The 26212-nt window shown below is 42.5% G+C and overlaps 10 protein-coding genes across 11 annotated transcripts; 5 read left to right on the top strand and 5 right to left on the bottom strand.

The window, feature by feature from the left end:
• The first annotated feature begins 159 nt into the window (after nucleotides 1-159).
• Nucleotides 160-2066, top strand: Bcgua1. Its single transcript, XM_001557946.2, has 2 exons — nucleotides 160-815; nucleotides 883-2066. Exons 1-2 carry the CDS (start codon nucleotides 275-277, stop codon nucleotides 1971-1973), a joined length of 1632 nt encoding a protein of 543 aa, XP_001557996.1. The 5' UTR covers nucleotides 160-274; the 3' UTR covers nucleotides 1974-2066.
• A 423-nt stretch (nucleotides 2067-2489) lies between these two features.
• Bcap9 lies at nucleotides 2490-4582 on the bottom strand. Its single transcript, XM_001557947.2, has 2 exons — nucleotides 2988-4582; nucleotides 2490-2927 (listed from the first exon to the last, which is right to left on the bottom strand). The coding sequence occupies exons 1-2, from the start codon at nucleotides 4159-4161 to the stop codon at nucleotides 2803-2805; spliced, it is 1299 nt and encodes a 432-aa protein (XP_001557997.1). The 5' UTR covers nucleotides 4162-4582; the 3' UTR covers nucleotides 2490-2802.
• Nucleotides 4583-8951: 4369 nt separating this feature from the next.
• Nucleotides 8952-12380, bottom strand: BCIN_12g00170 (hypothetical protein). Its single transcript, XM_001557950.2, has 2 exons — nucleotides 11549-12380; nucleotides 8952-11497 (listed from the first exon to the last, which is right to left on the bottom strand). Exons 1-2 carry the CDS (start codon nucleotides 11654-11656, stop codon nucleotides 9116-9118), a joined length of 2490 nt encoding a protein of 829 aa, XP_001558000.2. The 5' UTR covers nucleotides 11657-12380; the 3' UTR covers nucleotides 8952-9115.
• Nucleotides 12381-12428: 48 nt separating this feature from the next.
• BCIN_12g00160 (hypothetical protein) lies at nucleotides 12429-14297 on the top strand. Its single transcript, XM_024696164.1, has 4 exons — nucleotides 12429-12943; nucleotides 12997-13384; nucleotides 13561-13837; nucleotides 13886-14297. Exons 2-4 carry the CDS (start codon nucleotides 13147-13149, stop codon nucleotides 14058-14060), a joined length of 690 nt encoding a protein of 229 aa, XP_024551970.1. The 5' UTR covers nucleotides 12429-12943; nucleotides 12997-13146; the 3' UTR covers nucleotides 14061-14297.
• A 1684-nt stretch (nucleotides 14298-15981) lies between these two features.
• BCIN_12g00150 (hypothetical protein) lies at nucleotides 15982-17785 on the bottom strand. The gene is made up of 5 exons (XM_024696163.1): nucleotides 17580-17785; nucleotides 16906-17408; nucleotides 16701-16840; nucleotides 16629-16642; nucleotides 15982-16406 (listed from the first exon to the last, which is right to left on the bottom strand). The coding sequence occupies exons 1-5, from the start codon at nucleotides 17722-17724 to the stop codon at nucleotides 16078-16080; spliced, it is 1131 nt and encodes a 376-aa protein (XP_024551969.1). The 5' UTR covers nucleotides 17725-17785; the 3' UTR covers nucleotides 15982-16077.
• A 628-nt stretch (nucleotides 17786-18413) lies between these two features.
• Nucleotides 18414-21116, bottom strand: BCIN_12g00140 (hypothetical protein). 2 transcript variants are annotated; one of them, XM_024696162.1, is made up of 5 exons: nucleotides 20917-21116; nucleotides 20206-20361; nucleotides 19938-20135; nucleotides 19876-19888; nucleotides 18414-19817 (listed from the first exon to the last, which is right to left on the bottom strand). In XM_024696162.1, the coding sequence occupies exons 1-5, from the start codon at nucleotides 21050-21052 to the stop codon at nucleotides 18665-18667; spliced, it is 1656 nt and encodes a 551-aa protein (XP_024551967.1). In that variant the 5' UTR covers nucleotides 21053-21116; the 3' UTR covers nucleotides 18414-18664. The 2 variants fall into 2 exon arrangements, with proteins under 2 accessions (XP_024551967.1, XP_024551968.1); XM_024696161.1 differs by having other exon boundaries at nucleotides 19965-20135.
• A 910-nt stretch (nucleotides 21117-22026) lies between these two features.
• On the top strand, nucleotides 22027-22808 carry BCIN_12g00130 (hypothetical protein). The gene is made up of 2 exons (XM_024696160.1): nucleotides 22027-22172; nucleotides 22221-22808. The coding sequence occupies exons 1-2, from the start codon at nucleotides 22107-22109 to the stop codon at nucleotides 22575-22577; spliced, it is 423 nt and encodes a 140-aa protein (XP_024551966.1). The 5' UTR covers nucleotides 22027-22106; the 3' UTR covers nucleotides 22578-22808.
• A 1-nt stretch (nucleotide 22809) lies between these two features.
• Nucleotides 22810-24067, bottom strand: Bcbos1. Its single transcript, XM_001557955.2, has 2 exons — nucleotides 23869-24067; nucleotides 22810-23815 (listed from the first exon to the last, which is right to left on the bottom strand). The coding sequence occupies exons 1-2, from the start codon at nucleotides 23869-23871 to the stop codon at nucleotides 23069-23071; spliced, it is 750 nt and encodes a 249-aa protein (XP_001558005.1). The 5' UTR covers nucleotides 23872-24067; the 3' UTR covers nucleotides 22810-23068.
• A 134-nt stretch (nucleotides 24068-24201) lies between these two features.
• On the top strand, nucleotides 24202-25090 carry BCIN_12g00110 (hypothetical protein). Its single transcript, XM_024696159.1, has 2 exons — nucleotides 24202-24768; nucleotides 24964-25090. Exon 1 carries the CDS (start codon nucleotides 24248-24250, stop codon nucleotides 24545-24547), a length of 300 nt encoding a protein of 99 aa, XP_024551965.1. The 5' UTR covers nucleotides 24202-24247; the 3' UTR covers nucleotides 24548-24768; nucleotides 24964-25090.
• On the top strand, nucleotides 24868-26176 carry BCIN_12g00100 (hypothetical protein). The gene is made up of 2 exons (XM_024696158.1): nucleotides 24868-25336; nucleotides 25392-26176. Exon 2 carries the CDS (start codon nucleotides 25420-25422, stop codon nucleotides 25924-25926), a length of 507 nt encoding a protein of 168 aa, XP_024551964.1. The 5' UTR covers nucleotides 24868-25336; nucleotides 25392-25419; the 3' UTR covers nucleotides 25927-26176.
• Nucleotides 26177-26212: the final 36 nt, after the last annotated feature.

Raw genomic sequence — 26212 nt, 5'->3', positions numbered from 1 at the left:
CTCTCTTCCCTCTTTCTCCACGAAAAACCCCATGTTGCCAATGGCTTATTGCCCCTCCCTAAACCATTCTCAGGTTAGCGCCTTCCGATAAGGTTAAGCCCACCATCCCGATAAGCATGCAACAACCAAATTTTTCTTCTTCCCGATATTTTTCCTTCAGAGTCATATTCGATTGATTCCAACCTTCACAACCCGTTTTCTTTTTATCCAATCTTCATCGGCGCTTTCTCATATCTCCTCACATCTTCTCATATTCTCCTAACAATAACTCAAAATGGCTTCTACAGTTGCTGAGATTGAACCTCACAAGGTTTACGATACTATTCTTACTCTGGATTTTGGATCCCAATACACTCACCTTATTACCAGACGTTTGCGCGAACTCAATGTCTACTCTGAAATGCTTCCATGCACCCAAAAGCTTGCAGATCTCCAATGGAAGCCAAAAGGTATCATTTTGTCCGGAGGACCATACTCAGTCTACGAGGAGGGTGCACCACACGTTGACCCCGCATTCTTCGAACTTGGAGTTCCCATTCTCGGTATATGCTATGGAATGCAAGAGATTGCTTATAGAATTAGCAAAGACAACGTCATTGCTGGAACAGCCCGCGAGTTCGGACATGCTGATCTGAAGGCAAAGAAAATTGATAATGGACGAGTCGACCAATTATTCGCAGGATTAGAGGACGACGTTAAAGTCTGGATGAGTCATGGTGATAAATTGAGTGCATTGCCAGATGGATTCCACACTATTGCTACAACTGCAAACTCTGAATACGCAGCAATTGCACACGAGAGTCAACACATCTATGGTATGGGAATTTAGATCTATCTATCTGGAGAATCTTTCCCCCTGAGCCAAAGCTAATTAAACTCTAGGACTTCAATTCCACCCCGAAGTTACTCACACCGAAAATGGAATTCAACTCCTCAAGAACTTCGCCGTCGGTATCTGCGGAGCCCAAACAAACTGGACTATGGCAAAATTCGTGGACCAAGAGATCGCCAGAATCCGCACATTGGTTGGAGAGAAGGGTCAAGTTTTGGGTGCTGTCAGTGGAGGTGTTGATTCAACTGTCGCTGCAAAATTAATGCACGAGGCGATTGGAGATCGATTCCATGCCGTTCTCGTCAACAACGGTGTTATGAGATTGAATGAGTGCGAACAAGTACGAAAGACATTGACAGAAAACCTCGGCATCAATTTGATTGTCGCAGATGCATCTGAAGATTTCCTCGACGGCCTTGCCGGACTCGACGAGCCAGAAGCAAAGAGAAAGTTCATTGGAGGAAAATTCATTGATGTTTTCGAAGCTGAAGCTAAAAAGATTGAAGACGCAGCAGCCAACTCCGACAAAGCAGGCAAGATTGAATTCTTCTTGCAAGGAACATTGTACCCAGATGTTATTGAAAGTATTTCATTCAAGGGCCCTTCGGCGACTATCAAAACTCATCACAACGTTGGTGGTCTTCCAAAACGTATGACAGAGGGCCAAGGACTCAAACTCATCGAACCTTTGAGAGAGTTGTTCAAGGACGAAGTTAGACAATTGGGAAGAGAGTTAGGAATTGCCCATGAACTCGTCATGCGCCATCCTTTCCCAGGTCCAGGTATCGCCATTCGTGTCTTGGGAGAAGTTACTCGGGAACGTGTCGAAATGGCTAGAAAAGCCGACCATATCTTCATCTCTATGATCAGAGAGGCAGGCCTCTATGACAACATTGGACAAGCCTTTGCAGCTGTTGATCCAAGTAGAGCGGTTGGTGTTATGGGCGACAAGAGAATGTATGGAAATATCATTATCTTGAGAGCAGTTCAGACAACCGATTTCATGACTGCCATCGCATATCCTTTCGAGAATGCGTTCTTGTCCCGTGTTTCTACAAGAATTATCAACGAGGTTCACGGTGTTTGCAGAGTTGTGTATGATTACACTAGCAAGCCTCCTGGAACTATCGAGTTGGAATAAATGTCAAGTTTTGTGTTTTAGGCGTTACCTTGGTACATACATACCTTTAGATTATAGATACTCCAAATCGGTATGAAGAATGAAAAAAAATCATAAATTATTGTTTGAGAAACTGCACATTATGCGAGTTTGTGATTGTGTATGACAAGCAGTTAATGTGAGGCAATAAGGCATGGATAATGAAGATGTATTTTGGAGCAAACGTCTGCATCTATATCTGCATCTGCAAGGAACAGATTCTACATCTCTTGTTACTGCTGGATCTACGCTGGATCTACGGGCAATGATCATTAAGTCGTCAAACATGTCTCGGGCATCTTGAATATTAGGACCCTAAGGTATCATTATAGCTTAAGGAAGATTTCGCGTCCGCCCAATCACGAAGACAACATACAGCTGAATCTACAGGCGTTAAGGTGTAAACAGGTAGGTAGATAAGCATGAGCCCTTGTATATACAAGAGAATAGAAACGGCAAGGTAGTTTTTATGTTCACCAAATATAGACACCTGTGCATTGTCCCTAAGACGACAGCATATTAAACATTGATTACCTAGTCTTCCAAGATAAAGTTCAATTATTATAGATACAAAACATGAAATCATATATTCATTCAGTCTTATCCTTGGTGAATGTTTAATTGTTTCCTTTCCATACATTTCCATTTTTTCCCTATGCACAGCCTCCTGCCCATAAATCCATGCACCCCATTTGATCATCTCCCATCTCCCAACATCCGAAACAGTAGCTCGACATCTATGCGCCTCTATTATGCTACTCTATACAACATATACCGGGAACGATTATCTAAAAAGAAGAGAGAAAAGACTCTATTGATGAGGAGCCATTCCAAGGGAGTTGTTTCCTCCGTTGAATGCGACGAATTGAGACTTGAACATAATGTCACCGTAAATTTGGAGGTTGGAAGTGGTGGCTTGGAGACCTCCGAAGCAGGCTGCGAGGAATTAATGTTAGCATATTGTTCAAAAAGAGAGAAGATCAGGTTATGACTTACTGGTACCAGTGTTATCAACAGGAGCATAGTTGATATCAGAACCACGGACGGTAGCCATGTAGGTTCCTCCAACATCGATAGCCAAATCTGGGAGAGTGGCAGCGCAAGGGAATGTAACACCACCGACAGTTTGGTTGTTGACAGCACCTTGAACCTTGCTATAGTAACCATTGACAATGTTTGCGTCAGCCAACATGAGAGTGGTTCCGGTATCAGCAATAGCTTGTCCGTTTGGTACAGCGGTCTCGGGGCCACCTCCAACGGAAAATTTGCCGGAGCTGAATTGCCAGAATCCTTGAGTGGTGTTAACAGCAGCCCAGGTGAGGGATCCGTTGAACTTGGTAGAATCAATGTTTCCGAACTCGTAAGATCCAGCAGCGGCTTTGCGGAGGTCGGCAGTGAAAACTGGTTGAGCGAGACCTTGAGACATAGCGTTATCGAAGAAGGTCTTTTGTTGAGTGGGCTTGACAGTGTTGAGTTTAGAGAATGCGAGACCGACAAGTCCGTTTGATTGGGTGTCGGAGACGAAAGATGCGGAGACTGCGGTAGCCATCTCAATTGCTTGTCCAGTGACAGTGGCTCCTCCAATGTTGACAGTGTCAGTACCGACGTTTCCAGCAGCTCCGGATCCATCACCGTACGAGATGGACCAAGTAGCACCCTGCATTGCCTTGAAGCTTGTTGATTTAGAGGAATCATAGTTTTGATGACCAGATTGGGAAGCGGTTGCGAGTTGAGTGCTGAAAACCCAGAGATCAGATGATCCACTATCGAAGTCCATGTTCATGGTTTGTCCACCGATGTTGACTTGCGACAAGTACTCAACATCTCCACTCTCTGGGGTAGCAGCGACAATTCCAGTTCCTGCAGCTGCGCTACCACTTGCGGCGGCGGCTACTGCCGTTGTGCTTCCAGTGGCGGCTTTGGAGTTTCCTTCTGGGAAGGCTGGGTTGGCACCTGAGTTCATGGCCTCGACCAATGATGCTGGGAGAGTCATGGAATGCTTGTTGTATGCTTTGATGAGAGCTCTTGTACCAGCACCAGCTGTTCGACCGACATAATTAGGGTTTGCGACTCGCTCGACTTTGAAGCTTCGCTTTTGTGCTGGGTGTGGAGCGGCGAGGACCAAGTTGATGAGTGCGAGGACATAGAATGCTTGAAGTAATGAAGGCATCTTGAAAGATTGGTAGGGCCACACCAGGTGGTTGTATAATAAAAAGAGAAAGGGTGGTTGGCTTGTGTGAATGAAAGACTACTGCTATTGCTTGAGATAGACCAGACCACAAGAGAAAAGAAGATCGCTGGAAAATATGAACTGAGAAAGAAAAATGGATGCCGGCCCCAATATTATTATGAAGGAAATGTAAATAGATATATGAACGATGACTGAAAATGCAACTATAAAAAAACCAAGAAACCTGGAGTGTTCCGGGTAAGGAGATGGATGGAGATAGAGAGAGTAATGGAGACTAAAACGAAAACACGCGGCTTTTCACGAGGAATAAGTAGAAGAAATATGAAGTTTGCGCATGAAGCTTTAAGACTACTTGATATGCAAGTTTGAAGACAAGGTTCAAACGCCAAAGCTGGATGCCAGACACAAGCTGCGGCATAATGGTGGAGAATGATACTTATTCAGGAAAAGTCCCTAACGTCTTGAGTAGCCGGGTATGCGTGTTTGATCTTTCTCCTGGCCTTCATGGCGTTGTCTGTGCTTTGAGGAAGGCTCTGGGATTGACATGACTTCTACTTGACCCTTGTTCTTGATTGTACTGTATGGTGGGGATTATGGTATGAAAAAAGATTTTAAAGGTACGGGGTTGTGGATAGGATAGTAGGAGTGGAGGTCGTGGATTGTGAGAAGAGGTTACAGAAATTAATTGACTATACCTAGATTAGAATAGTCACATCCAGTCAAGTCTGAAAACAGAGAGCTTGGTAGATTTTTTGGGCAGTCTGAAATTGGAGACAGCTCATAATTGGATCGTATATGAGAAGCCCTGGAAAGTCACAACATGGTAGACCCAAATTTGTAGAATAAAGTTGTACAAAGAGGCAAAATGATGGTTAGATTGGTAACGTTACGGACCCTGTGAGATTCAGGGGAGTCCTAAGATATTTTGGACCTTGGCACTGTCACCGGTGTCGATTTTCTTTGGCTGATGAGGATTTACTTTTGGAAAAGTAGTCTTTGAAAATCTTTGAATTAGCCTCTCTGATTCGTACTCAAACGGCTGTTGGTTTTCCATAGGGATAGACTTAGCGTTGAGGCTGACGTTTCCCTCGAATACACCAGACTTTGGGGGGAGACGGACTCATTCATAGTTCATTACTAAAGGATATGAATGGAAGTGTTTAGCGATGAATGTCTTAATACGCATGGATTGGTTCCGAATTTCGCACCGTCTACTTGCCCCTGAAAATAGGGCAGTTGGCGCAGCTTAGTAGATTGAAAATTTGCTGGCCAATTGTATCCAAAGGATTCAACGGAAAGCATCGACTCATATGTTAGATTCCGTCCGTTGATCTTCGAATATATTCTTCCGAAATCAAAACCGATCATTGCGGGATTCTAGAGCATTGAATGTACCGATACCAAGAAAATACCAAGAGAAAAAGCCTTTGTTTAAATCATGATCAACTGTTTCCCCATGAACTTGTGTGGAATTTAACACTTACTTTCACGTCAGTATCACATTGAATGCCCAGCAACTACTAATTCTCGCTCCAATATAACTTTTCACTTGGTCAAATCCATTTTCAGATCTCTTCCGTAATGATACACAGATTTAGCCCTGTCTTTCGTATAATCGCAATCAAGCCTACTCAACTGTGAACAATCAATTCAAATGATGCTAAGCTTTTCAACACAACTCCATTTTTGCATTCTCAGATGAATGCAAAACGATGGAGGCGCCTATAGTTATCCAAGTTGACTCGGATACGTTTCTTCATTCTCGGATTGTCTGGATGTGATTGTGCAATGTTTCGAAATTCGGAGTATACGGTAGAAATCTGATCCGCACGCCACTGCCGTGATCAGATCTAGAAACATCATTTGTATCGATTGGATTGTTCTGGCTGGAAGGATTTACGAAGCCATTATAGTGTGTATACAAAGCAGAATGTGTCATCCTTCTAGAACTAAGAACTAAAATACTTGCATTCGTGTCATCTCATCATCACCTTCGCGTACCTCCTTCATCACATCTTAAAATTTTGGCGCTTCGCTACCTTAACATGATTGTGGCCGCGACATAGCGGCCAGTACTTTCTTAGATTTCATACCAGACAGGGATCATTAGATCTCATCGGTTGACGAATTACGTCCATAGGATAATATAGTGAAAGCATCCCCCGCCATCCAAGCTTGAAACTACATGTACTATAATCTGAAACGTCAGCTCTTGGCCACCAATGGTCAAATCGGAGTGTGTATCTGAAAGGGGTTTGCGAATTCTTGGAAATGTCTCGCGTTAATTGGACAGCAGACGTTTTTTTTTTTTTCCTTTTCTCGTGTTCTTTCTTCATGAACGGAAAAATACTCAATCATTACTAAAAGATATGTAGATCCTTCGATTCCATTCTCTCTTTCGGTGTATAACATCATATGGAGGAGGTTCTATATAATTTCACAAGCCCTTGTATTTTAGGAACCAGTTCAAACAATGGTATCATGGTACTACAATATTTCATTTCGTAATTTTTGATTTGTATTGTTCATAACTTGTCTGACTTGCTTGCTTGTTTGATTTTGAAGTCGTACCCAAACAGCCCCCTCCTCATCGTGTCTTCTACTTTCTTGACTCTGTTATTCCTCTCATTCCTTCCGTCCAGATTGGTAAAGTTACCATTATGCCTTTATGATGATATGATCCTATCTACCCAAAAGATCCTTCATACAGAACCAGCCACTCATCCCGCCCAGTCTACTCCGTCTTCGTTGTGCTCCTAGTGTGCATTTGGAAGAGTGATTACGTTTTGCGTGCGTGCGTTCGCTTCGGAGGCCCGGACCGGCCACCATCTCACAAATTATTGTCAAACCGTTATTGTCTCTAAAAATTCCCCATAGCCACTCACGGTGGTTATCATACAAATGCCGCGAAGCATGCGTTCCCTTGGCTAGGTCCAAGATTTGGATTCGAAAAAGCAGATCTATTGAGATGGGATGAGATCAAACTCTCAAATGTCGAGGTATATCCTCGTGCATTCACGCGTCAAACATAGCCTTCTATTGAAACAATGACACAGCTTGAATCCGCACCTGCTATGGCTGTGCAAACTAATGATGAAGTTGATATGAATCAAAAGCTTGTTTTGGAACTTTATTTTAGTACCAGAGAGCTGAGGAATCATGTTATTATCGTTCGACACTGATCAGGAAATATCACACGCCTCCTTGGATGTTTGTGTTGGTTGAGGGTCTGTTTCGTAACTTTGAGGCTTGAATGTTCTGGTTCGTCCGAGGACAAAGTTATCTTCTCACTCACTGTTTCATGATTGCTGATACATCAGTGGCGAAAGTGTCCTGCATAAGTTACATCTGTTTTGAAGGCTAGAAGAGGCTTCAAGTTCTGACTTCTCAATCATCATGGCTCGGATGAATCCCAAAACATGAGTTTATTAATACATGACCGTTCGATGCGTGGACACAAACAACCTTGTAGAACATTTTTGATTGTCTAATATTGATCCAAAAGGGCCCTCTAAATTCTTCTCGTTACTAAAATGCCTGTTCGTATCAACCATAATGTAAAAAATGGATGCTACGAAACTGTTGTTACATCGGCGCAGTTTTTATCACAAACCCGCCCCCGCAAAGCTTGATTGAGATGGCGTAGGCATGTACCACTCGTATCCGATCTGAAATCTGATTATAGAGAAAATCATGTCCTCCTCATTGACTTGTATTGCTCACCCGGGTATCAGGAGAGTCGGAAAGTATGCCGAGGGATCTAAGTTTTGGATCCGGAGATAAATGGTGTACTCGGATTCTTTGAATGACTTCCATCTCATCATCATTTTTTCTGATCATGAAGGTGCCTTTTCTGCTTTTGAGGCCCAATAGTCCCTATGGCGGCAATCTCAATGATGAGTAGACTGATTTCTATATTCCTGTTAATGACCATTTCACGAATCCAAGATCCGTCTTATGTTCGCAAAAATGCAACCCACTATCTCTACTCGATTGAAACGAAGTTCACATTTCACGTTAATGGTTGAACACCTTTATTCTTGACAAGCTTGTGGATCATACTTGTTTCCACACGGTAGAGACATTATGATCCTACATTTGTATTCATTTGATTCTTGAAATAAGCCTCATTCTCTCAAAACTATATCTATTTCGACTGATATCTGTATATCAAGCTTTTTCGGCAATGTGAAGACTCTTCGGGGTATTACGAGTATACGAGTAAATACTTGTCTATCTGAAGATCGTGTTGAAGAACCAAATCCATTATTGGTTCCTCGGCAATACCTAGTAAAATAAAAAGCTTTCCTTTGATGTATCATCTCACGACAGAGTAGGGGATTTGCAAACTGTTGTTGGAATTCTAGGTAAGTCAGCATTATTGCATATAAGAACGTTGCTCTTTAAACAGTACACGATTCATGAAACGGCATGCAAATAAAAGTATGAATTGGACCAAGTATATCGCTGTTGCCACGATATGTAAATACTTTAACACGTAGCAGTGAAGTACGGTACAAGTATTGAATTTATTTATCCGGATTTTGGATTTTACCACACGCAGAAAAGACTGCTCGTCAAGAATCAGCTATTAACAGCTGGAAAGTCAATCCGTTTCCCATTTGTAACGTAGATGTTTTGTTCTCGGCAGCGTACGTATCCGAGATCTTGTAACTTTACTATTAGTGGTAAAACCATATTTGTTTCTATGTTGTTTGGTTTCGCCAAGTTGTTCTGATGGCTTGATTCAAGACTTTGTCCTGCACCGTTAGCCGGGGCATTCTACGAGCGTGACAATGAAGAGACATAGTGTTTTTGGAACCGGCATATTTAGGGAAAATCGTTTGTCAAATTGCTACCAACATAAACTATTGCTATCTTATCATAACAACCTTTCCCCTTTGTCCCAAAGAACACAACCATGTCCCAGCCCCTATGCATTAACCACCGTCTCTCCACTTGGAAATCCAGCCTCATATTGCAACACCAATTTAACACCTGCTCCCGGTGCTAACCTCACATTCCAAAGGACTTCTCCACTCTTCTTCAATTCTGCATCGGCCGTCCCCCATGCATCGGTTTTCTTACTCCGACGAACAAGCTCACCCCCACTACTAGAAGTTCTCTCCCTATCCCTATCTCTTTCTCGCTCCCGACCTCCTTGAAGCATCTCATCATCCAAGTTCAAGCCCGTAGGAATTCTATCACCATCGGGTTTCAAACCTCGAGGGACCAAAACCTCGACTCGAAGTCTCTCTTCTTCAGAAACAGGCACCTGATCCATAACTAATAAACTGACACCTCGTTGTATTCTCGTGTTACGCAAGGATAAAGAACGCAAGAAGACATTGCTGTCTTCTTTTGAGAAGATTCCGCTTTGCGAACGTCGTACCTCGGGCTTGTTATACACGACCTTGATAGCTGGATCAACACCAAGATTCAAACTCAGGCTTTCACCAACAGAGCATCTTGGGAAGGTAGCTTGACCCAAAAAGCTGCCATCCAAATTTAATCCCACTGGGCCTGCTAACAATGGAATTTTCGACGAATTTCGCAATTTGGCCTTGAGGAATGCAACCGTCCGGAGCTTAGGTATAACCACATGTTCAAATCCAATATTCTTAAACTCAATTTTCGCAATCTTGTGCTTAAGAACAGAGTTTGAAGGCATGAGTGTTTTGAGACCAGGAAGATCATAGGTGGTAGACATGCCAGACTCTTCCCAAGCTCCTTCTTCGAATGTAAGGGTGGGTTTTGGTGAAAGAAGACGTTGAATTAGTGGGCCTTCGATGGCCTCGCTAGGATCACCCATATCTGATCCAGGTGTGGAAAAATTGGCGCCATGCTCTGGAGGCTGAACGCTACCAAGCAGAGAGTTACCTTGAGCTGGTTGGCTGGCAGAGTTCTCGGCAACAGACTCAGGAATGTTGGTTGTAGCTGTACGCAAGGATCCAAATAGGCCACCGCTAGAGGCGGGATTTTGGGATGGAGCAGGGGCCCCAAATAAGCCACCAGTAGAGGTAGGATTCTGGGATGATACATTAGATCCAAACAGAGCACCGGTACTAGGTCCTTGAGATGTTGCAATAGATCCAAATCCCGCAACCGGTGGAAAGAAATTTTGTTTGTGGTGGGCTGGAGCGTTACCAAATATATTGTTACTCGGGAACCCACCTTTATTTTGGAATGGATTGTTAGTCGGTTCGAATCCGAAGAGGAGATATCGAGGTTGCTGGAGATGTTGATTATTTTTATCGGCCCATTCCGTTCTCTTGGCCGCAATCTCACTGGTACTAAAAAGAGCGGCTTCGGCATTTCTACTCCCTCCTTTAAGTAGTCGCACGTTCCATGGGGGCAAGGTTGGTATTGATTCATTAAAACTAGTGATGGATGTTTGCGAAGTTGAGAGAAGAACTTTGGCATCGCGCCACGTTTCGGAAGTCATGTTCTTTAGCTCGGCTGCATATTCTAATACGCCTGTGCTGGTCAAGGTATTAAGACTGAGATCGTAGCGTGGAGACCAAGACACTTCGTAGGTAATGTAAGAAATGGAGAGGCTGATGATATCTGTAGCTCGACGGCTGGAGACTTGGTAGTTGTTGACAGTCATGTCACTAGCTACCGAGCTAGGACGGGATGATCCAGATATCATAGCAGAGCTCGTAGGCTCAATACTAATCGTGACACGATAAACTTTCTTTGGCCAGAACAAACTTCTCTCCGACTTGATGCGCAATTTCTCCTTTGCCGACTCAGCATTCTTTCGAGATTTGGTCGCTTGAAGCTTGATTTTTTGCTTGAATGTTTTCCGCTGTGCCTTGGTTCGTGCTTTTGTTAATTTGCTTTTCTCTTTCATCAATCTGACAATTTCATCTTGCGTAACTTCCAAAGCAGCAGTTGCAGCTACATGTTCAACATAAATCTTCTCACGTTCATCGCGATATGCTTTCATGAGTTTCTCGAACTGTTCGGGCGAAGGGGGGTTATCGCGAACTGTAGCACCATAATCCTCACAAATCTTCAGACGACTCGCAACAGAATTAATCTTTTCGTTTTCTTGAGCAAGCAGACGGTTCACCTGCTTGATTTTGGTATCGACAAGCTTCATCGATTCATCCTCAGAGTCGGAGGAATCATCATCCGTTTCCTCCTCAAGCTCAGAGTCGGATGAGTAAACTTCTTCGTAAACATCACGATTAGGTAGAAGATCAACAGATACCTCAGTGATGGTGGCAGAACCATTTCCTTCAACTTTGATGGAGTGTTCGTCAATGGTTGGAGCGAGCCCATCGATGATGATTTGATTAGTCCCGGTCTAAACTCCGTCAGTAAAATGAGGCACGCGGTATGTATGCAAATTTCTTACCTGTAATGTGATGTCTCTGATATCACGAACAATTTGAGCTCTAGTCGGAAAGATCAAAACACTTCGAGTGCTTAAATCGCGAACACGAAATTCTTGTTTGCTTGACATTTTTGCCCAATTTTCGGGGGTTGTTGTCGACGCGTGTTGACCAGCCGTAGAGTGGGGATTCCGCTGGGCATTCAGCTACAGAAAATTTCACGGATAATGAGGAGAGCGTGATAATCCGATGTTGCCAGCAGATTTGGATGAAGAGTAGAGATGAAAAAAAAAGATGGACAGAAATGAAATGGTGCTTCTTCCCTTGGACCCTTATATTTCGTGCTATCGCCCGACACTTCGATTTTGACGTCCGATGTTCATATTGTGGTAGACTTTAGGGTACCAGTGGATGTCAGGCAACTGAACGCTTTACCTTTTGCCCCGCATGTTGACGAACTTACGGTTGTGTGTGGCCAATCAACACTTATATATCACGTTGGAAACCGCGGCTATGTTCCACTGCGAGGCAACACGAGCAAGGGAATGAGGTGAAAACGGAAAATGTAAGACAGAGTGAGAGTCTTTTTTCGATTGAGTCATATTTACTTGGATAGGCACGAAGAGGTAATCAGCCCGAGTTTGGAAAGGAGAGAATTTGGAGAAAATCAGAAGCTGCAAAGGTGTATCTCCTCTGTCGCTTTTATACAAAAGTCTCGATGAAGTTGCTCGAATGGCGGACGAGAAGAGGAGAGGGGGAAAAGCATCAGGTGTGGCGATGTCCTATTCGTTGCTTGTGGCGAGTAATGATCTACGGAGCAGTGCGTATTTCTCAAAAGCGGTGAGTCGTTTTATCGTGGCAGAATATTCTCAATTCATGTGATTCACTCCTCCCCACGTGCTCGGATCCTTTCGTGTTGTTCAAACCCTCTTTCCTCAACTACTACTAGATGCCCCTTCTTCCCGTCGCTTGGGGGTGGCCGTCTTCTTGTTTATTCTCTTCAAACCGAGAACTTGACTTCAGTTGCTCGTACTCTCCACATCTGGCGACATGATTCATGGCGAGTGCCAGGATTAAGCTGCGTTGTGTCATCAGTCTGAATCGATAGTTGAAAAATAAGCCACGCGCAATTGGACAACCTGGATCTGCCACCACCAATCAACACGTGGGAACTTATCTGCACAGTTATGGAACGAGGGAGCGACTCTTCTATGGTGGTAAGATTGAGCCACAAGGATATTTGCCCATCAAATGCTCCCCTTCTAAACTAATGAAACCACCGGTTTATAAGCATCATTGCATGCGAGAGGGAGCAACATGTTTACAGTATGGCTGCATGTTCTATTGAATACTTTCAGTAATATCCATCATCGACTATGATGAAATATTCGGTTCTAAGCACGATATCGTGAATGATGGTTCGTAAGCAGATATATTCTCAAGCAGTTCTTAATGTTGAATATGAATGCAGATTCATCTCCATCAAATTGAAAAAGCATTCGAAGAAATCTCATCACTCAATAAGTCTCATATCAGGCATTTTTGTATATCCACCTCTAAGATTCAGGACATCTCTGAGATATAAACATTTCGGAGCAATACCCAATCCTTTTAAGTCATCATGTCGCAAATTGTCCTCATTCTCGGCGGTGGACCCAATGTTGGACTCAACATTGCTCGTGTTTTCTCATCGAAAGGATTATACAAGACCGTAATTGTATCGCGAAATCCTAAAGAAGAGCTCATCAAGGCGGCTGATCTTTCCCTCCAAGCTGATTTCACTGATCCCAATAGCATCAAAAGAATTTTTGATGAAGTGAAACAGAAATTTGGTGTTCCAAATGTTGTTGTATATAATGGTTAGTATCTTTCTTCTAGGATAGGGGTCTCAGTTCCCCAGGCTACAATTCGACTGTCCGAGATTTTCAAAGCTTTCAAATTGATTCGTATGATGGATTCATACAAGATTGTTAAGCAGTCTAAAATATTAACACCTTGAAGCCAATTCAATGGAACCTACTGATGAATAGAAAAGCCGCAGCGTTAACAGTCACTCCTGATCCTCTCTCTGTTCCACTGGAAAAATTCAATGAAGACCTCAATGTAGTTATAACTTCAGCATATGCTGCCGCACATGAGGCTGTAGAGGGATTCAAGACTCTCCCTGAAGCAACTAATAAGACATTCATTTACACCGGAAATATATTGAATCGTCAAGTCGTCCCACCATTTCTCGCATTTGGTATTGGAAAGTCTGGTGCAGCTCATCTTATCCAAGGTGCTTCAGAAGCATATAAGAAAGATGGATATAGGTGCGTGAAAATCAAATGGGATTGTGAATTTGAATTGACACATCAAAGGTTTTACTGGGCAGACGAACGAACGACAGAGGGAGGACATGTAGGAAACGCAATTGATGGCGAAGCACATGGAGAATTCTACTATGAATTGGCCACGAGTGAGGACCCTTTGACTTGGGATGCCACTTTCGTGGCTGGAAAAGGCTATGTTGACTTCAATGGCAAACTGGCATGATTGAGGAGAAATCTGAGGAAGAGCCTGACATAATTGGAGTTGTAATATAATTATTATATAGTTGAAAGGGAAGTGTTGAATCAAAATTCTTACCATTTGTTGCTAAGATCTAGGAAAGATGATCACTTTTCATCTTCGCAATTTTTATGGGGTCTTCAGGCTTACGGTCGCGTAGACCTCTTATTAGCAGGTAGCATACTGGGCATAGGCACTAATCATTAACGTTGTTATGAATCACTCAATCACCTGAATACAAAGTAGTTATACTTCTTTAACATGCCAGTTGATGTTTCAATCATGATCGTGTGAAATACACATAGTGTCCAGAGACTCACGTGACCTCAGCGTCACGAGCATGTGAAGAGATTGAACCAGATACGATGTAAGGCAATGAAAACTTTGAGAAAGCACAACGCTTTACGAGCATATCAAATAAACAAATACAACAACGACAGGTAAACACTGTATATTCCGCGTGTTGGCAACCAGAATGGGCCAGCCGTATGTGCAGCGACCAAAGATACAGACCATCCTTACTGGTATTCCGCTTCCAGTCATCCAGTGTGTATATATTTATGTATATACGTACGTATGGAAGAAGCAACTATCAGACAGCTGTCGCTGGACAACAGTGGAATCGCAAAATCCAACATTTTGGTTGGTCTTCTGATTCGATTCAGAAGAACCTAAGACGCCCATGCATGTGAACAATCTTTGATTGATATCCCCTCGTTTTCCTAATCTCGAACGCCCTTTCAAATATAGAAGGGGGACGAAATCATTTCCTGGGTGGTCCACTATCACCCGAAATGGACAGATTATGGATAATCACCTGTCAGCAAAACCATTTAGATGAAGCCTTGAGAGATTATGTTTGGATTTCTTCATGGTCTGGGCCAAGTCAAAGCCTATTTTGACTCTAAGACTTGATATACCTATTCATCAAAGACTTGTAGTATGATCATTGTTATTCCCTCCTCCACTGCCCTAGGCAACTGAGAATCCCCGTCCATTCTTCCGGCTCAAGACGAATGTACATCTCACGAGAAATGGTAGATGAGAGTGGATTAGCAATCCATATATGAAAGTTCCATGCTCATGTCTTGAATTATTGGAACTTGATTATGATTCCAAATCTGTTCGTCATGAGCCCAACTCAATCTCCACTGATATTGTAGACTTGGGACAATGAGATGAGTATATTGAGCTACCAAAGTAACTTTTCTGTTGGAGTTTAAAAAGAGCAAATTACTCCTGATTCATTCAGAAGTCCTGCATGAATTAATATGGAGAGGTGCTTCTAAAATGTCAGAATTTAAGTGTCGTCTGATAGAATCCAACCCCTCTATTGACCTTTCCTTGTCTTAGTTTTGAGTTTCATTCGTTTTGAAGTTTCTGCATATGCTATAACATCGGAGGTGAAACATGGTTAGCTGAATGCGATGCAAACTCGTCGTCAGCTTTGTATATTGTGGTACATAAGAGGATTTGATTTCGATTTTCCTCCTTTGCTGTTTCATCCGCTTGGTCGAATTTCTATGGAATATGCCTTCACTTTCCTCAGTTGAGCAACAAAGACTTTTCACACTGCTCCTGAGTTGCTACTACAATCCTTCGAAGGACTCCTACCCATAATTTTTTTTAATTGATCCATTTGCACAGTATCTTAAATCACTGTTTTTGCATCATAACCCACGCAGGAGAGTATCTCTCCAAACTTTGAAGTATGGCTGGTACTACAGGTAGCTACGCATGGTGGCTAGGCTCATCAAATCTACTAATGACCACATATCAGGATCATTATTGAACCTCAATATGAAGACTCCAAGTGCCGCAAATTTCTTTCATTGTTACATGGGAAGGTTTAAAAGTCAAAGCTGTCGAAAATAATACGGAGATTTGAACACAAGATACCAATTTTTGATAAAGCTTCTTTATTGTTTCCAAATGATATCTTTCAAAGCCTTTACCCTAAAAATGTGCCCTCCAAACTTTGTTATATAAAATGCGAGTGAATTTACTCGGAGAACCACGCGTGTTTAAGGCAGTCTTCGACTGTAAATCTTTTTACCCAATCTTTTTCCAACATTCTAAAGAATAGATCTGCTGCTTTTTTACTGGGCATCGGACCCTGTATAATCTTCGCATCGATGGACGGCTTGTCTTTTAGGATCATCAAAGCCGTATTTTTGACCTGTTTCTCCTTATCGTCCTTTGGCTCAAAGGAATTAAAAGGATAATAGCCCAGTAGGCATACAAAGAGGGAGACCCCTGCTGCCCAAATGTCTAATTCGAAACCTACACCAGTATCTCGAGATTCTTTCCTGAAGCATTCCGGTGCCAAATCTTAGTAAGTTAGCAAGTCACCTGATAGCAAGTGTGAATCTTAGTTGATAAAAAAACAGTACAGAAGTACGGAGTTAGGGTAGGGTTTCGATGGCTCAGACTTCTTTTTTGATAGGGGCAGTATGGATTTGAAATCTTAGCTCTACTACGATCACCAATGTGCCTTCAAATATTGATGTTTTATGATATGAAAAGTTCAGATGGGTTAGGATGAGAACCTACAATGAAGTGTTCCTCTTCAGTGATAAAGTTAGCAAATACTATATGAGAGTTTCTGTCGCATTTTATACGTACTTGAAGATCGTCTTGCTTCTTTCGCCATCTATCAAGTGCTCTGCCATGCCGAAGTCTGCTATCATCGCACGACCACCCGAGCCGTGCCCAAGGATCACATTGTCTGGCTTTATATCGCGATGCACGATTTCCTTAGATTTCTATCAATGATATTAGCACACTTCATTCGATTTCCGGATTGGACTTCTTGATTCGCGGTAACTACCAAGTATTCAAGCCCCAATAGAATATCCTTAAAGTAAACCTTCATTTGAGCCTCTTCAATGTACCCTTTTTCCTTGAGCATGTTGAACATGGTCTTCTCTCCCAAATCCATAACCATTTTGCTTGCTTCATCTTTACATACATAGAAGTCATAAATACGAAGAATCGATGGGTGATTCAACTTCTTGTGCAAATCCCACTCGTTTCGCAACGTTATCTTTCTATTAGGTTTCTTTTCCGTCTTGATAGCAAATAATTTGTTGGTTGCTATCTCCTCAATAGAGCTCACGGTTCCAAAACCGCCTTGACCAATAACTTTGAGGATTTTATAGTCATCATGGAATGATCTTTTAATACGGACGATACCTTGCTTGAAGTTAGTGAGAGTCGCGTTTCGATGCTGTTTAGGCTGTTTTCGGTGGTGACGTCGAGCTTCCTTTCTCGGAGGTTGGGGCTTGGATGCTGGACCCAAATTGCCAGATTTGAGCGACAATTGGTTCGCGCCTACGATATTGAGAAGTCAGTAAGTCTATTCCATAGAAATCTGCAAAATTAGAGTAAATTGGTAGGATTGTTTTATCCAAGACAGCGAGTAATATGCATAATTTCAATTGACAACTTGGTTTGGAGCGATGGAGGGTATGGCATGAAGATGGATTTAAATTCAAGACTCACCAGTCTTTGGTGTCGGAGAAGGAGGCGTAGTAGGTGGAGTATAAGAAAATCTTCGGAATTTCATAGGTGTGTAAGCTATTTTTTTGATAGGCGAAGTGTCAGCTGAGGCATTTTGAACGCCTATTGCTTGATTCTCGAAACCCATATTGGACGGAGTATCGAGGATTGATGACGCTGTTCCTAAGTCTTGATCTTTCGGGTTATTCTGAATGAAAATATTTGAGGTATGGGAAATGTATATTTATGTTCTGGGAATTCCTATCTGGACTGCCTTCAATTAAACTTTCTTTAGAATGAATTGGGACTAAAGATCTAGTTTAATAATTCATATCGGAGCTAGTGCTTCTAGAGTCTATCTAGTCTTTTTAAATTCTATGATCCGATAACTAGTCCGTTGGAATATATCGAGTCAAAGAACATCAATCTGAAAGTTTCCAATTGTCAATTTCTACTTAGATTGTATGTTTCAAGAAATTTGAGTATCATTTTATGATTAGATAGTTCATGGTAGAACTTCGTTCTGTATCCTCACCCTTTCGCTCATCTATCAAATGTAATGACTAAGGAAGTTCCAAACTTAAACTTGTATTGAACGTCCCCTTATTCATGAGCCAGAACCTTATTCGGAAGGAAGCCACCTTTTCCCCATACTCATTTTTTTGTGGGCATCACGTTTCCACAAGTATTTTTCTTGCTTGCCATGGCATAAAAGCTTTGTATGTGTAAAAGTCTTGTGGTTTATGAAGGGAATTTCACTGATATATATGAAGAGAGACGCACGTAGTTCAAGTGTTCTTGTGCAAATTCGATGCGGAATAGAGTATGTAATCACGATGGAAGACCAATTTTATATTTTAGACTCGAAATAATAGAGAAATATGTACAAGTATTATATAGAAGTGAAAATGTAGCATTTTCATGTTACTAAAAATTCCAGCCGGCAATGAGGGGAATCTGTGTAACCGGATGAGAAAACTGGATATAAAAACTGATGTCGCCATATAATAATGCAAGATGTTCCCCCGCAAATTTCAAAATTATAAATTCTTTGTCATTATCGTGATCTCACCCTGTCTTTACATGGGTTACCATACTGTACTGCTTGGCCGAGGAGAAAGACTCCTTCTATTAGGAGTTGGAGACAGTGTGTGGGGTACCTTGGATTGATCCACAACGAGACTAGGTTTGAGTTTCTTCTCTTCGATTAAACCTATTATTGATGCTATCAAGGTATTTGAATCTTGAGCGACCTCTTGCGAGTCGAGACTTTCAGAATCCTCTTTTATAGGTCTAGTTCGACTAGCGTTTCTAGATTTTGGTGATACAGGGCGAAATGATGTTTTGGAAGGCGTCGGTACAGACGGAGATATTGGGGGAGTTAAAGATCGACCACTCGCAGTCGCAGAAGGGTTGGAAGGGATAACCGGTGTCGGTATAGGGGCTGGAGACTTGATTGAAGTTTTCGGTGCAGTTTTTGGATCTGGAAATGGTGTAGGAGTTCGATCGAAAGTAGATCCTGAGACAGAAGTATCAAGTTTTGTAGGTGGTTTAATGGTAGGCGGTGTTTCAGCCGATTTGTCTTTTTTCTTTCCCAGCGTAGAGAAATATGCATGAGGAGACATTGGTTCGACTGGCGAGATTGGCGTTACAGTGTTTAGAATCTCGTCGATGCTAGAATTAGTAGGATTGTCGCGTTTGTCTCGAATTTTTGGATCAAGTCTTGGGGGAGACTTAGATTCCGACTTCTTTGACTTGACTTTCGTGTTCGGTGTAGCGGATGCTGGAGAAGCAGTACGGGAGCCTTTTGGGGTTTCTGAATTTGCTTTTTCAGAAGACGATGGCCTAGGGTCGGCAACGAGCTTGGCCTTTGGCCTGATACTGGTGTCGACGACAAGAAGCTCCTTTTCTCCCCGACCTAGAAGACCATAAACCTTAACCTCTCCACCGCAGATTCCCAGAACTGCACTTGTTCCAGTGTAAACGGCATCTTCTTCAACACCGGTTCGATTGGCAAATACCACAATAATCTCGCCCTTTTGCTCCGCTCTAATAACTGGCTCAAGTCTTGCAAGCCAATAGGCAAGCGTATCCATATCGGGTTCCTTCGGCTGTCTACTATAACTTCGAACATCTTCTCGTGTTCGCCAAGCCATGGAAAGTACAACAAGATTTGCCTGCTTGTGTATAATATGGTAGGCAAATTCCCAAGCACTCCAAGGAGCTTCGAATTTGTATGGACTGTTTTGAGCAATGTTAGTGGAGGCAGACGAATCAAGATAGAAGTGAAAGTGCTTACTTAAGATCCATGCCTTAAAGAATGTTAGCAAGGATTTCTGTATTATCGGAGATTTTACTCACGCTCAAATGATTTGGTTGGCCACTTACAAATTCCTATAGCAACATTGCCAAGCCCGTCAATCTCGCCGTCGAAGAAGCCGTCCGGGCCCTCTAAAGCCCATTTGGAATCAGTATGATACAGAAATGACTTTCTATAATTCGATATAGTTTCTCCATCTTTATTGACTGTGATTGCACTGTTGTAATACTCGGGGGAAGCTGGTTTTAGGAATGGTTAGCGGGTCGACATGACTAACGGGGTGATATTTTGGCAGGAAATGTAGCCTACCTGGCCATTTGGGGCTGATGTCAACCTTCTCAGGATACCCAACGATAACTACACATTCATATTTGAGGGCTGTAGTACGGGCCCAGAGTGAAGAAATACCAGATGTTGTAGGTTCAAGATATGGAGAAATATGGTGGAGCGATTTGAAATTGTATCCTATGCGCAATTAGCGTGTACTCCATAAGAATACTGATCTTGAGTATGAAGGGTGTTTCGATAGAAAGAAATAGATTTGAATTCCATTCAAATGAAACTGTCTAAAGGGAGGATTCGATTCGAAGATAACAGTTGCAACGGACTTCATATTGAGTGTACCCAGTGGCAGAGGCTGATACTGAGCAATGAAAGCTTAGTAGTCAACCTGTGAGCGGCTTCAAATTCTGTCATTGTAATTATATTATGTGATGTAGCTCGAGTAGACAGGAAGATGCGGTGCTTGTCGAACATAATTTGTGGCCACAACATATTTTTCTATCGGTGGAAGCCACTGACATCGAGTCAAAGTAACAATGAGGGCAGTCTTGCGGTCTGAAGTCGTACAGGAGTTAAGGGGCGTCACGGTTGTACCGCCGTGATCAAGTGAAATCCGATCTCAACGAATAATTAAATTGCATTGCGTGCACTGGCAACCAAGCTGACGATTTGTTTTGCGATAGTCGAGACCGAGAAAGCAGGCAGTATTGTGATAAAGTAAAAAAGAAAACAGCTTACCCGAAAATGCCAGTTCAGGCAGAACAAGTAAGTCTAAATCTTGCACATTCGCCTTAGCTAGGACTGCATCGGCTCTGGTTAAGTTATTGTCGACATCGCCTAAGACTGGTGAAAACTGTAGACATCCAATCTTCATTTTGATCCAATTAATCTTTAAACACAAACAAAAATGAGAAATTTGTACGACAACAATAATTTTCAAATTGAAGAAGAATATGGCGGCACACAATTGGGATCCCCGCTTGCCATATATAAACGATTACCTAGGCACCTAGTAGGTAATGCAGTAAGCAGAATCCTCCGATTGGTTCTCTATTCAATAACTTTCAGCATTAGATCTGAACAAATCATTCAAATGGCATGGATTTGTTATTCTCAAGCCATCCAACTGTTGCAATCTCGCAACATCAATCAAGAGGCTGAATTCCGCTCCTGGATCAACCATGGCTTATTGTGTTCATATGCATAGCGAAGCAAGCACCTTTGACCGCTGAGCCTAATTCAACCACTGAGCTAAATGAAAAATGCCAACAAAATCATAATGGTGTGTGTGACATGGGGATCCCATACCGAAAGAAAATAACCGCCCGGAATGCGTTTAATGCACAGTCGTTCGAAAGGTTTGTGGATAAGATATTAAATGTGATAGGTATAGAGGTGAGGTGGCTAACTGAATGAAAACATTGTTGATCGCGATGCATACATGCTAATGTTTTTAACGCCCGGTATAATTTGATTTTGAAGGGTCATGAACTTGATCATGCTAACCTCGCTGTTCGCCAGCTGCACTCTTATCATGACCGGGGTCCGGAGCAGCTATAACCTAGTCATTATGCCCCGTGTCTTGTTTCTCCAGAGTGTTATTCGCTACAACATGTTAATCTTTTCCTCAATCAGGGTTAAGTGCAGGAACAATATAAAATGGACACCCCATAAGCACTGCTATTTGTTACCGTTCCCTCGGGTCGGCGCTTAAATATTGGATACGAGCAGAGGATCATGAAGTTTACCAACACCTTGGGGTCGATAAACTTTCCCACAAGCACGCAGAGTGCACGGCCAAATGTAGGCCCCGTTGGAAATTGAAGCTCATAGCTTCTTAAAGTTACCGGTCAGTTTCTGTGAAATCGTCTCAAGTCAAAGAAGAATCCAATAATTCTGTTCTCCACTAAGTGTCACTACAAACAATAATGATCTCAGACGAACGAACATCGAAGGCTATAGATATACCAAAAAAACGGAAGTACCATCAAGATGTATGCATTTCAAACTCCTCATGAAATCTCCCAGCTAATATACAGCAGAACCTTGGCGACAGAGTTGGTGAATATAACCTTCCCGAGACAAGGAATGGCAGGCATGCCTCGAGAAGATTTCAAACGAAATGTGGTACCATAGATATAAACACTGCAGCGACATTGAAACCGACGAAAACAGCTTGGAGAGTTCAGCCATGCAAAATCAATTGTGAAAAGTTGAAGAATGTGAATTCTTGTGGACGTGCAAGGATGGCGAAAGATATTTTGACTAGTATGGTCAATGAGGAACTCGATGAAGGGGAAATGGCGGACACTGAAGATATTCATGTAACGACCTGGAGGAAACACCAATCGATGCGGGGCAAAAACAAGTATAGAATGAGAGTGGCCGAGATAGTTTAAACTAGACATGCAGTCACTACTGATTTGAAGACATGTAGTAGAGGTATGTTGGTATACGGAATGGGCCTATTCAAGAGAAGCAGAAGTATGATAAGCGAGACAGAATGAAGGATGAAGGATGAAGGAATTGTATTTCGAAATCCCATCCTTGGTTTATGGGATATCTCATAATCCCATTCCATGAACATTGGCCAAAGACATGCAAGACCTTCCGAGGAAATTTCCAGGACACTGACATAGCTCAAAATTTTGTGAAATTTGGTTGAAGTCGTATTGATCGATTTTCCATTCTCCTATCAACATTGCAACGTTTGACGTCCGCCGTCGCACGAACAGCCGCCCCTTTTTGTGCCGAACCATACTCCAGACTCCACGCTTATATTACCCAAAAATGAACATTTGTCAAATATTCATACACACTCCAAACCCAAATCCATAACTATAAAGCTAGTTCTTCCCGTACGAGCCATGTCTCGATTGCACTGATTGCCTTACCTCAGGAAGTGTAAGACCGCCCAACAAAAGGTAAAAAATATCACCACCCCAATTCCGAAAATCCATTTGTCTTGCTTTGCACGTCTCTCAATGGTGCGGATAGTGTCGCCAGATACGCCCAAGGTGTTTGCCACACTATACAATCGTTTTTGTGTCCCTTTTAACATTTCTCTCTGTTGTCCCAAATCACCTAGAACTGCTTGTCCACGAGCTAAGTATTCATCCAACGCACTATGAGTATTTTGAAAGAAGGATTGTTCTCGTAAAGCATGTGTTTCCCTTGTATAATCCCCACTATTCATAGAAAGTTGACTACCACTTCCACCGGGTCCACCCTCTCGTCTCCATGGACTATCCCGAGCAGCGGTCGCACTTGTTGTATTTGCATAAGGATTTTCGGGCGTAGATGCATTATGTGGTCTTCTCCCAAGTAATTCACTCCTATCTACTTGCGTTTGACGGTCTTCATTTTGCGATTTAAGAGTTGCAAACTGGGAGCGATAATCTTGTAGTTCAGAGCGGAATGTAGCTAATCGCTCATAGGCCTTTTCCTTTTTGGAAGGATTGAGTTCGGCAGATTGAAGGGAAGCGTAAGAATCAAGAGTCCTTGAGAAGGAGGTAAGAGATGAAGAAATTTGACCAAGTAGAGATGGGGTGAGGGGTTGCGACTCGGGTGGAGAAAGAGAGGAAAGATCTCGACGAAGGGAGGTGGATTGCTTGAGTGCGGTATTGAAGAGAGTGTTCTAGGATTGTTAGATTGAGATTTTCAAGGAAATCGCAGAATGGTTATACATACCATGATGAAGATTTTGACAAGGAAAAGAAATGAGAGCCCTTGAAAGTAACTGACGGTAGTCCAAAGAAGTGGGTGATGCGCTTTTCGAGTTACCGTTGCGCGGAATCAATAATGATGCGACTGATGCGACTAGTAGCCTTATTTGAAAGTTAAACGTGGCTACTTGAATTCTTTTGATGTGGCGGTGCCAATTGAGGTCAAGATGTGGCTTTGCATGTGTCAGGCTGAAGACAAGGCTGAGGAATCGTAAAGTCAAACCTTGACAGTGTTCCGGTCTTATTATTAATCAGATGAGCATCCTGAACATGAGGGGTCACCAGCGTCTTTCGATTTGACAGAATTGAGGCTATTCGCGCAGTGACAGCATACACGGTAGGCCATGCAACGACAACATATACGACAAACTCATTATGTAATACAGACAGAGTATCGGACTGGGCACCTCGTATACAATATCCAGCACTCATCAATACTCAATACGCAATATACGCAATACGCGTATCAAGCTCGCCTCGGTCCATACCTGCCAACCACATGTTATGATCTTGACTTCACCTATCCACCGCAGAACACTCGCTCGTATGCACCAAATCCCACAATTGATTCATTTGATATTAGCTACTACTTATTACTGCGCAGGTGCCACGGGAGAAAAGGACAATTTATGTTCCATCTTTGAAATACGCAAAATGGAAAGTCGTCGTGTATATATTGTTACCATGAGTTGACATCTATTTGGAAATTAATCATTGTACCCCTCCATGCTACCCATCTTTCCCTTGCATACGTATATACATTCAATCGGCTACTCTCTTCCCTCTCTCCTTCCATCTAAAAGCTGCAAGCTGTTTGCAGATAACTCCCCAATATTCAAACGTTGCTGTGCATACACAAAACGAGGTATGTACTTTCCTTGATTGCGAGAGAAGAAACAAATACGAGTGCACCTAGTACCACTAACTATCTCTATCATTTGTACAACACTTCAACCTCCTTCCTTTCCTTGCCCTTCCCTTCCCTGCTCTGTCGTTCATTCATTACGTTTCTTCCCTAGTTATTGTATTCATCACAGATTTATTCTTACAGTCTCGTTAGATTTTTTTGACTTCAGTAGAGCGAGCGAGAATACCAAGGAAATACCTCGATACAACACCTTTATTGTCGCCTAATCACACATCGTCAATACCCTCTTGATCTTGGGATAGAGGGGTAGAGAAGCCAAACTTTCCAGTTACACATATCGCAAACATCGAAAGATCTGCCACATCCCTTCAATATCCTCTCACAAAACGAGTGAATATACTGAACGCATTCAGCTCCTGCTTGCACAACCCGAAAATTCCCTCTTTTTGCTTCGTCATTGGATCCTGATATTGTATAACGACGACACATTTTCCATTTTTGAGCACTTTAAGCCAAGAAGCGGTGCTTGAGTGCGTGGGGCTTCCAACACGAGTGGCCGCAAAGTGTATATTTACACAGTTCCTTCTGAGAGAACTCATGTACTAATCTCTCCAAACTAGTGCTTCTCCCTCCATTCTCGACTTCAAGATGACGTTTCTCTCGACGACTTATCTCATACCCGGCATATTGCTCAACCCCGCCTTCGTATTACACCTCATAAATACCTTCATTTCACATCTCGTCCCACCTCCTTCGACAATGTCAGCTTCTCCACATCCGATTTTCGAGAGTCTTGGCCCACTACCAGGTTCGCAATGGGCACTTGATATGCATGAGGATGATGCCTTGTGTTGGAGATATACAGCTGTCATGGTGGTTATACAAATGTGGATTTTTGGTCGGGTTAGTGGTAACAGGATCTCGATGAAAGATGCCAAAGCAGTCAGAATAGAAAGGGAACGAGCACGCAGAGAACGAAGTGCTATTATTGAGGCCGAGTCAACATCTGCGAAATTATCAAAGGGGCTAGATGGCATTTGTGAAGCTGAGAATGGTAGATTGGGAAAGGCAGACCTTCTTGGACCACACGACGAATTACTGGAAGCCAGTGATGGGAATACGACGGAAACGAGCGAAGAAGAGATCATTGTATAATGATGAAAAATTCTACGAACATGACTGGTATGGCGTTTTGGAAAGGGATACAATAGACGGAAAACTGCAAAACGAGGCACAGTTATTGGATTGGTAGAAATGATTGTTACGATTCTTACGATTCTTATGACTGTCATGACGGTTTGGTGTTGTTGTCTCTTCTGTTGAAGGGATGATGCATTGAGGAGTTAATTGGAGCTTATACCTAAGAATAAAGCATACCCTATCGCATTCAATTCATATCGTTATATCGTGTCTCTGATACGATTGTCTTATTGGACAGTGA

This window comes from Botrytis cinerea, chromosome 12 (genome assembly GCF_000143535.2).
Source record: "Botrytis cinerea B05.10 chromosome 12, complete sequence".
NCBI classification, from domain to species: Eukaryota; Fungi; Ascomycota; class Leotiomycetes; order Helotiales; family Sclerotiniaceae; genus Botrytis; species Botrytis cinerea.
Note: the sequence above shows the minus strand (reverse complement) of the source record. Positions and strands in the feature narration are given on the sequence as shown.

Excerpts from the sequence above, each read along its gene's own strand:
- Bcgua1 (XM_001557946.2), top strand. The coding sequence starts at position 275 with ATGGCTTCTACAGTTGCTGAGATTGAACCTCACAAGGTTTACGATACT. Across the intron at positions 816-882 it reads CGAGAGTCAACACATCTATG|GACTTCAATTCCACCCCGAA; the intron begins GTATGGGAATTT and ends ATTAAACTCTAG.
- Bcap9 (XM_001557947.2), bottom strand. The coding sequence starts at position 4,161 with ATGCCTTCATTACTTCAAGCATTCTATGTCCTCGCACTCATCAACTTG. Across the intron at positions 2,928-2,987 it reads TGTTGATAACACTGGTACCA|CCTGCTTCGGAGGTCTCCAA; the intron begins GTAAGTCATAAC and ends AATTCCTCGCAG.
- BCIN_12g00170 (XM_001557950.2), bottom strand. The coding sequence starts at position 11,656 with ATGTCAAGCAAACAAGAATTTCGTGTTCGCGATTTAAGCACTCGAAGT. Across the intron at positions 11,498-11,548 it reads TCAGAGACATCACATTACAG|ACCGGGACTAATCAAATCAT; the intron begins GTAAGAAATTTG and ends GACGGAGTTTAG.
- BCIN_12g00160 (XM_024696164.1), top strand. The coding sequence starts at position 13,147 with ATGTCGCAAATTGTCCTCATTCTCGGCGGTGGACCCAATGTTGGACTC. Across the intron at positions 13,385-13,560 it reads AAATGTTGTTGTATATAATG|CCGCAGCGTTAACAGTCACT; the intron begins GTTAGTATCTTT and ends TGAATAGAAAAG. Across the intron at positions 13,838-13,885 it reads TATAAGAAAGATGGATATAG|GTTTTACTGGGCAGACGAAC; the intron begins GTGCGTGAAAAT and ends GACACATCAAAG.
- BCIN_12g00150 (XM_024696163.1), bottom strand. The coding sequence starts at position 17,724 with ATGGGTTTCGAGAATCAAGCAATAGGCGTTCAAAATGCCTCAGCTGAC. Across the intron at positions 17,409-17,579 it reads TTCTCCGACACCAAAGACTG|GCGCGAACCAATTGTCGCTC; the intron begins GTGAGTCTTGAA and ends TCAATATCGTAG. Across the intron at positions 16,841-16,905 it reads TATTGGGGCTTGAATACTTG|AAATCTAAGGAAATCGTGCA; the intron begins GTAGTTACCGCG and ends TATCATTGATAG.
- BCIN_12g00140 (XM_024696162.1), bottom strand. The coding sequence starts at position 21,052 with ATGAAGATTGGATGTCTACAGTTTTCACCAGTCTTAGGCGATGTCGAC. Across the intron at positions 20,362-20,916 it reads GCCTGAACTGGCATTTTCGG|GATACAATTTCAAATCGCTC; the intron begins GTAAGCTGTTTT and ends AATTGCGCATAG. Across the intron at positions 20,136-20,205 it reads CATCAGCCCCAAATGGCCAG|CTTCCCCCGAGTATTACAAC; the intron begins GTAGGCTACATT and ends TCCTAAAACCAG.
- BCIN_12g00130 (XM_024696160.1), top strand. The coding sequence starts at position 22,107 with ATGATCTCAGACGAACGAACATCGAAGGCTATAGATATACCAAAAAAA. Across the intron at positions 22,173-22,220 it reads AACGGAAGTACCATCAAGAT|AACCTTGGCGACAGAGTTGG; the intron begins GTATGCATTTCA and ends AATATACAGCAG.
- BCIN_12g00110 (XM_024696159.1), top strand. The coding sequence starts at position 24,248 with ATGCAACGACAACATATACGACAAACTCATTATGTAATACAGACAGAG.
- BCIN_12g00100 (XM_024696158.1), top strand. The coding sequence starts at position 25,420 with ATGACGTTTCTCTCGACGACTTATCTCATACCCGGCATATTGCTCAAC.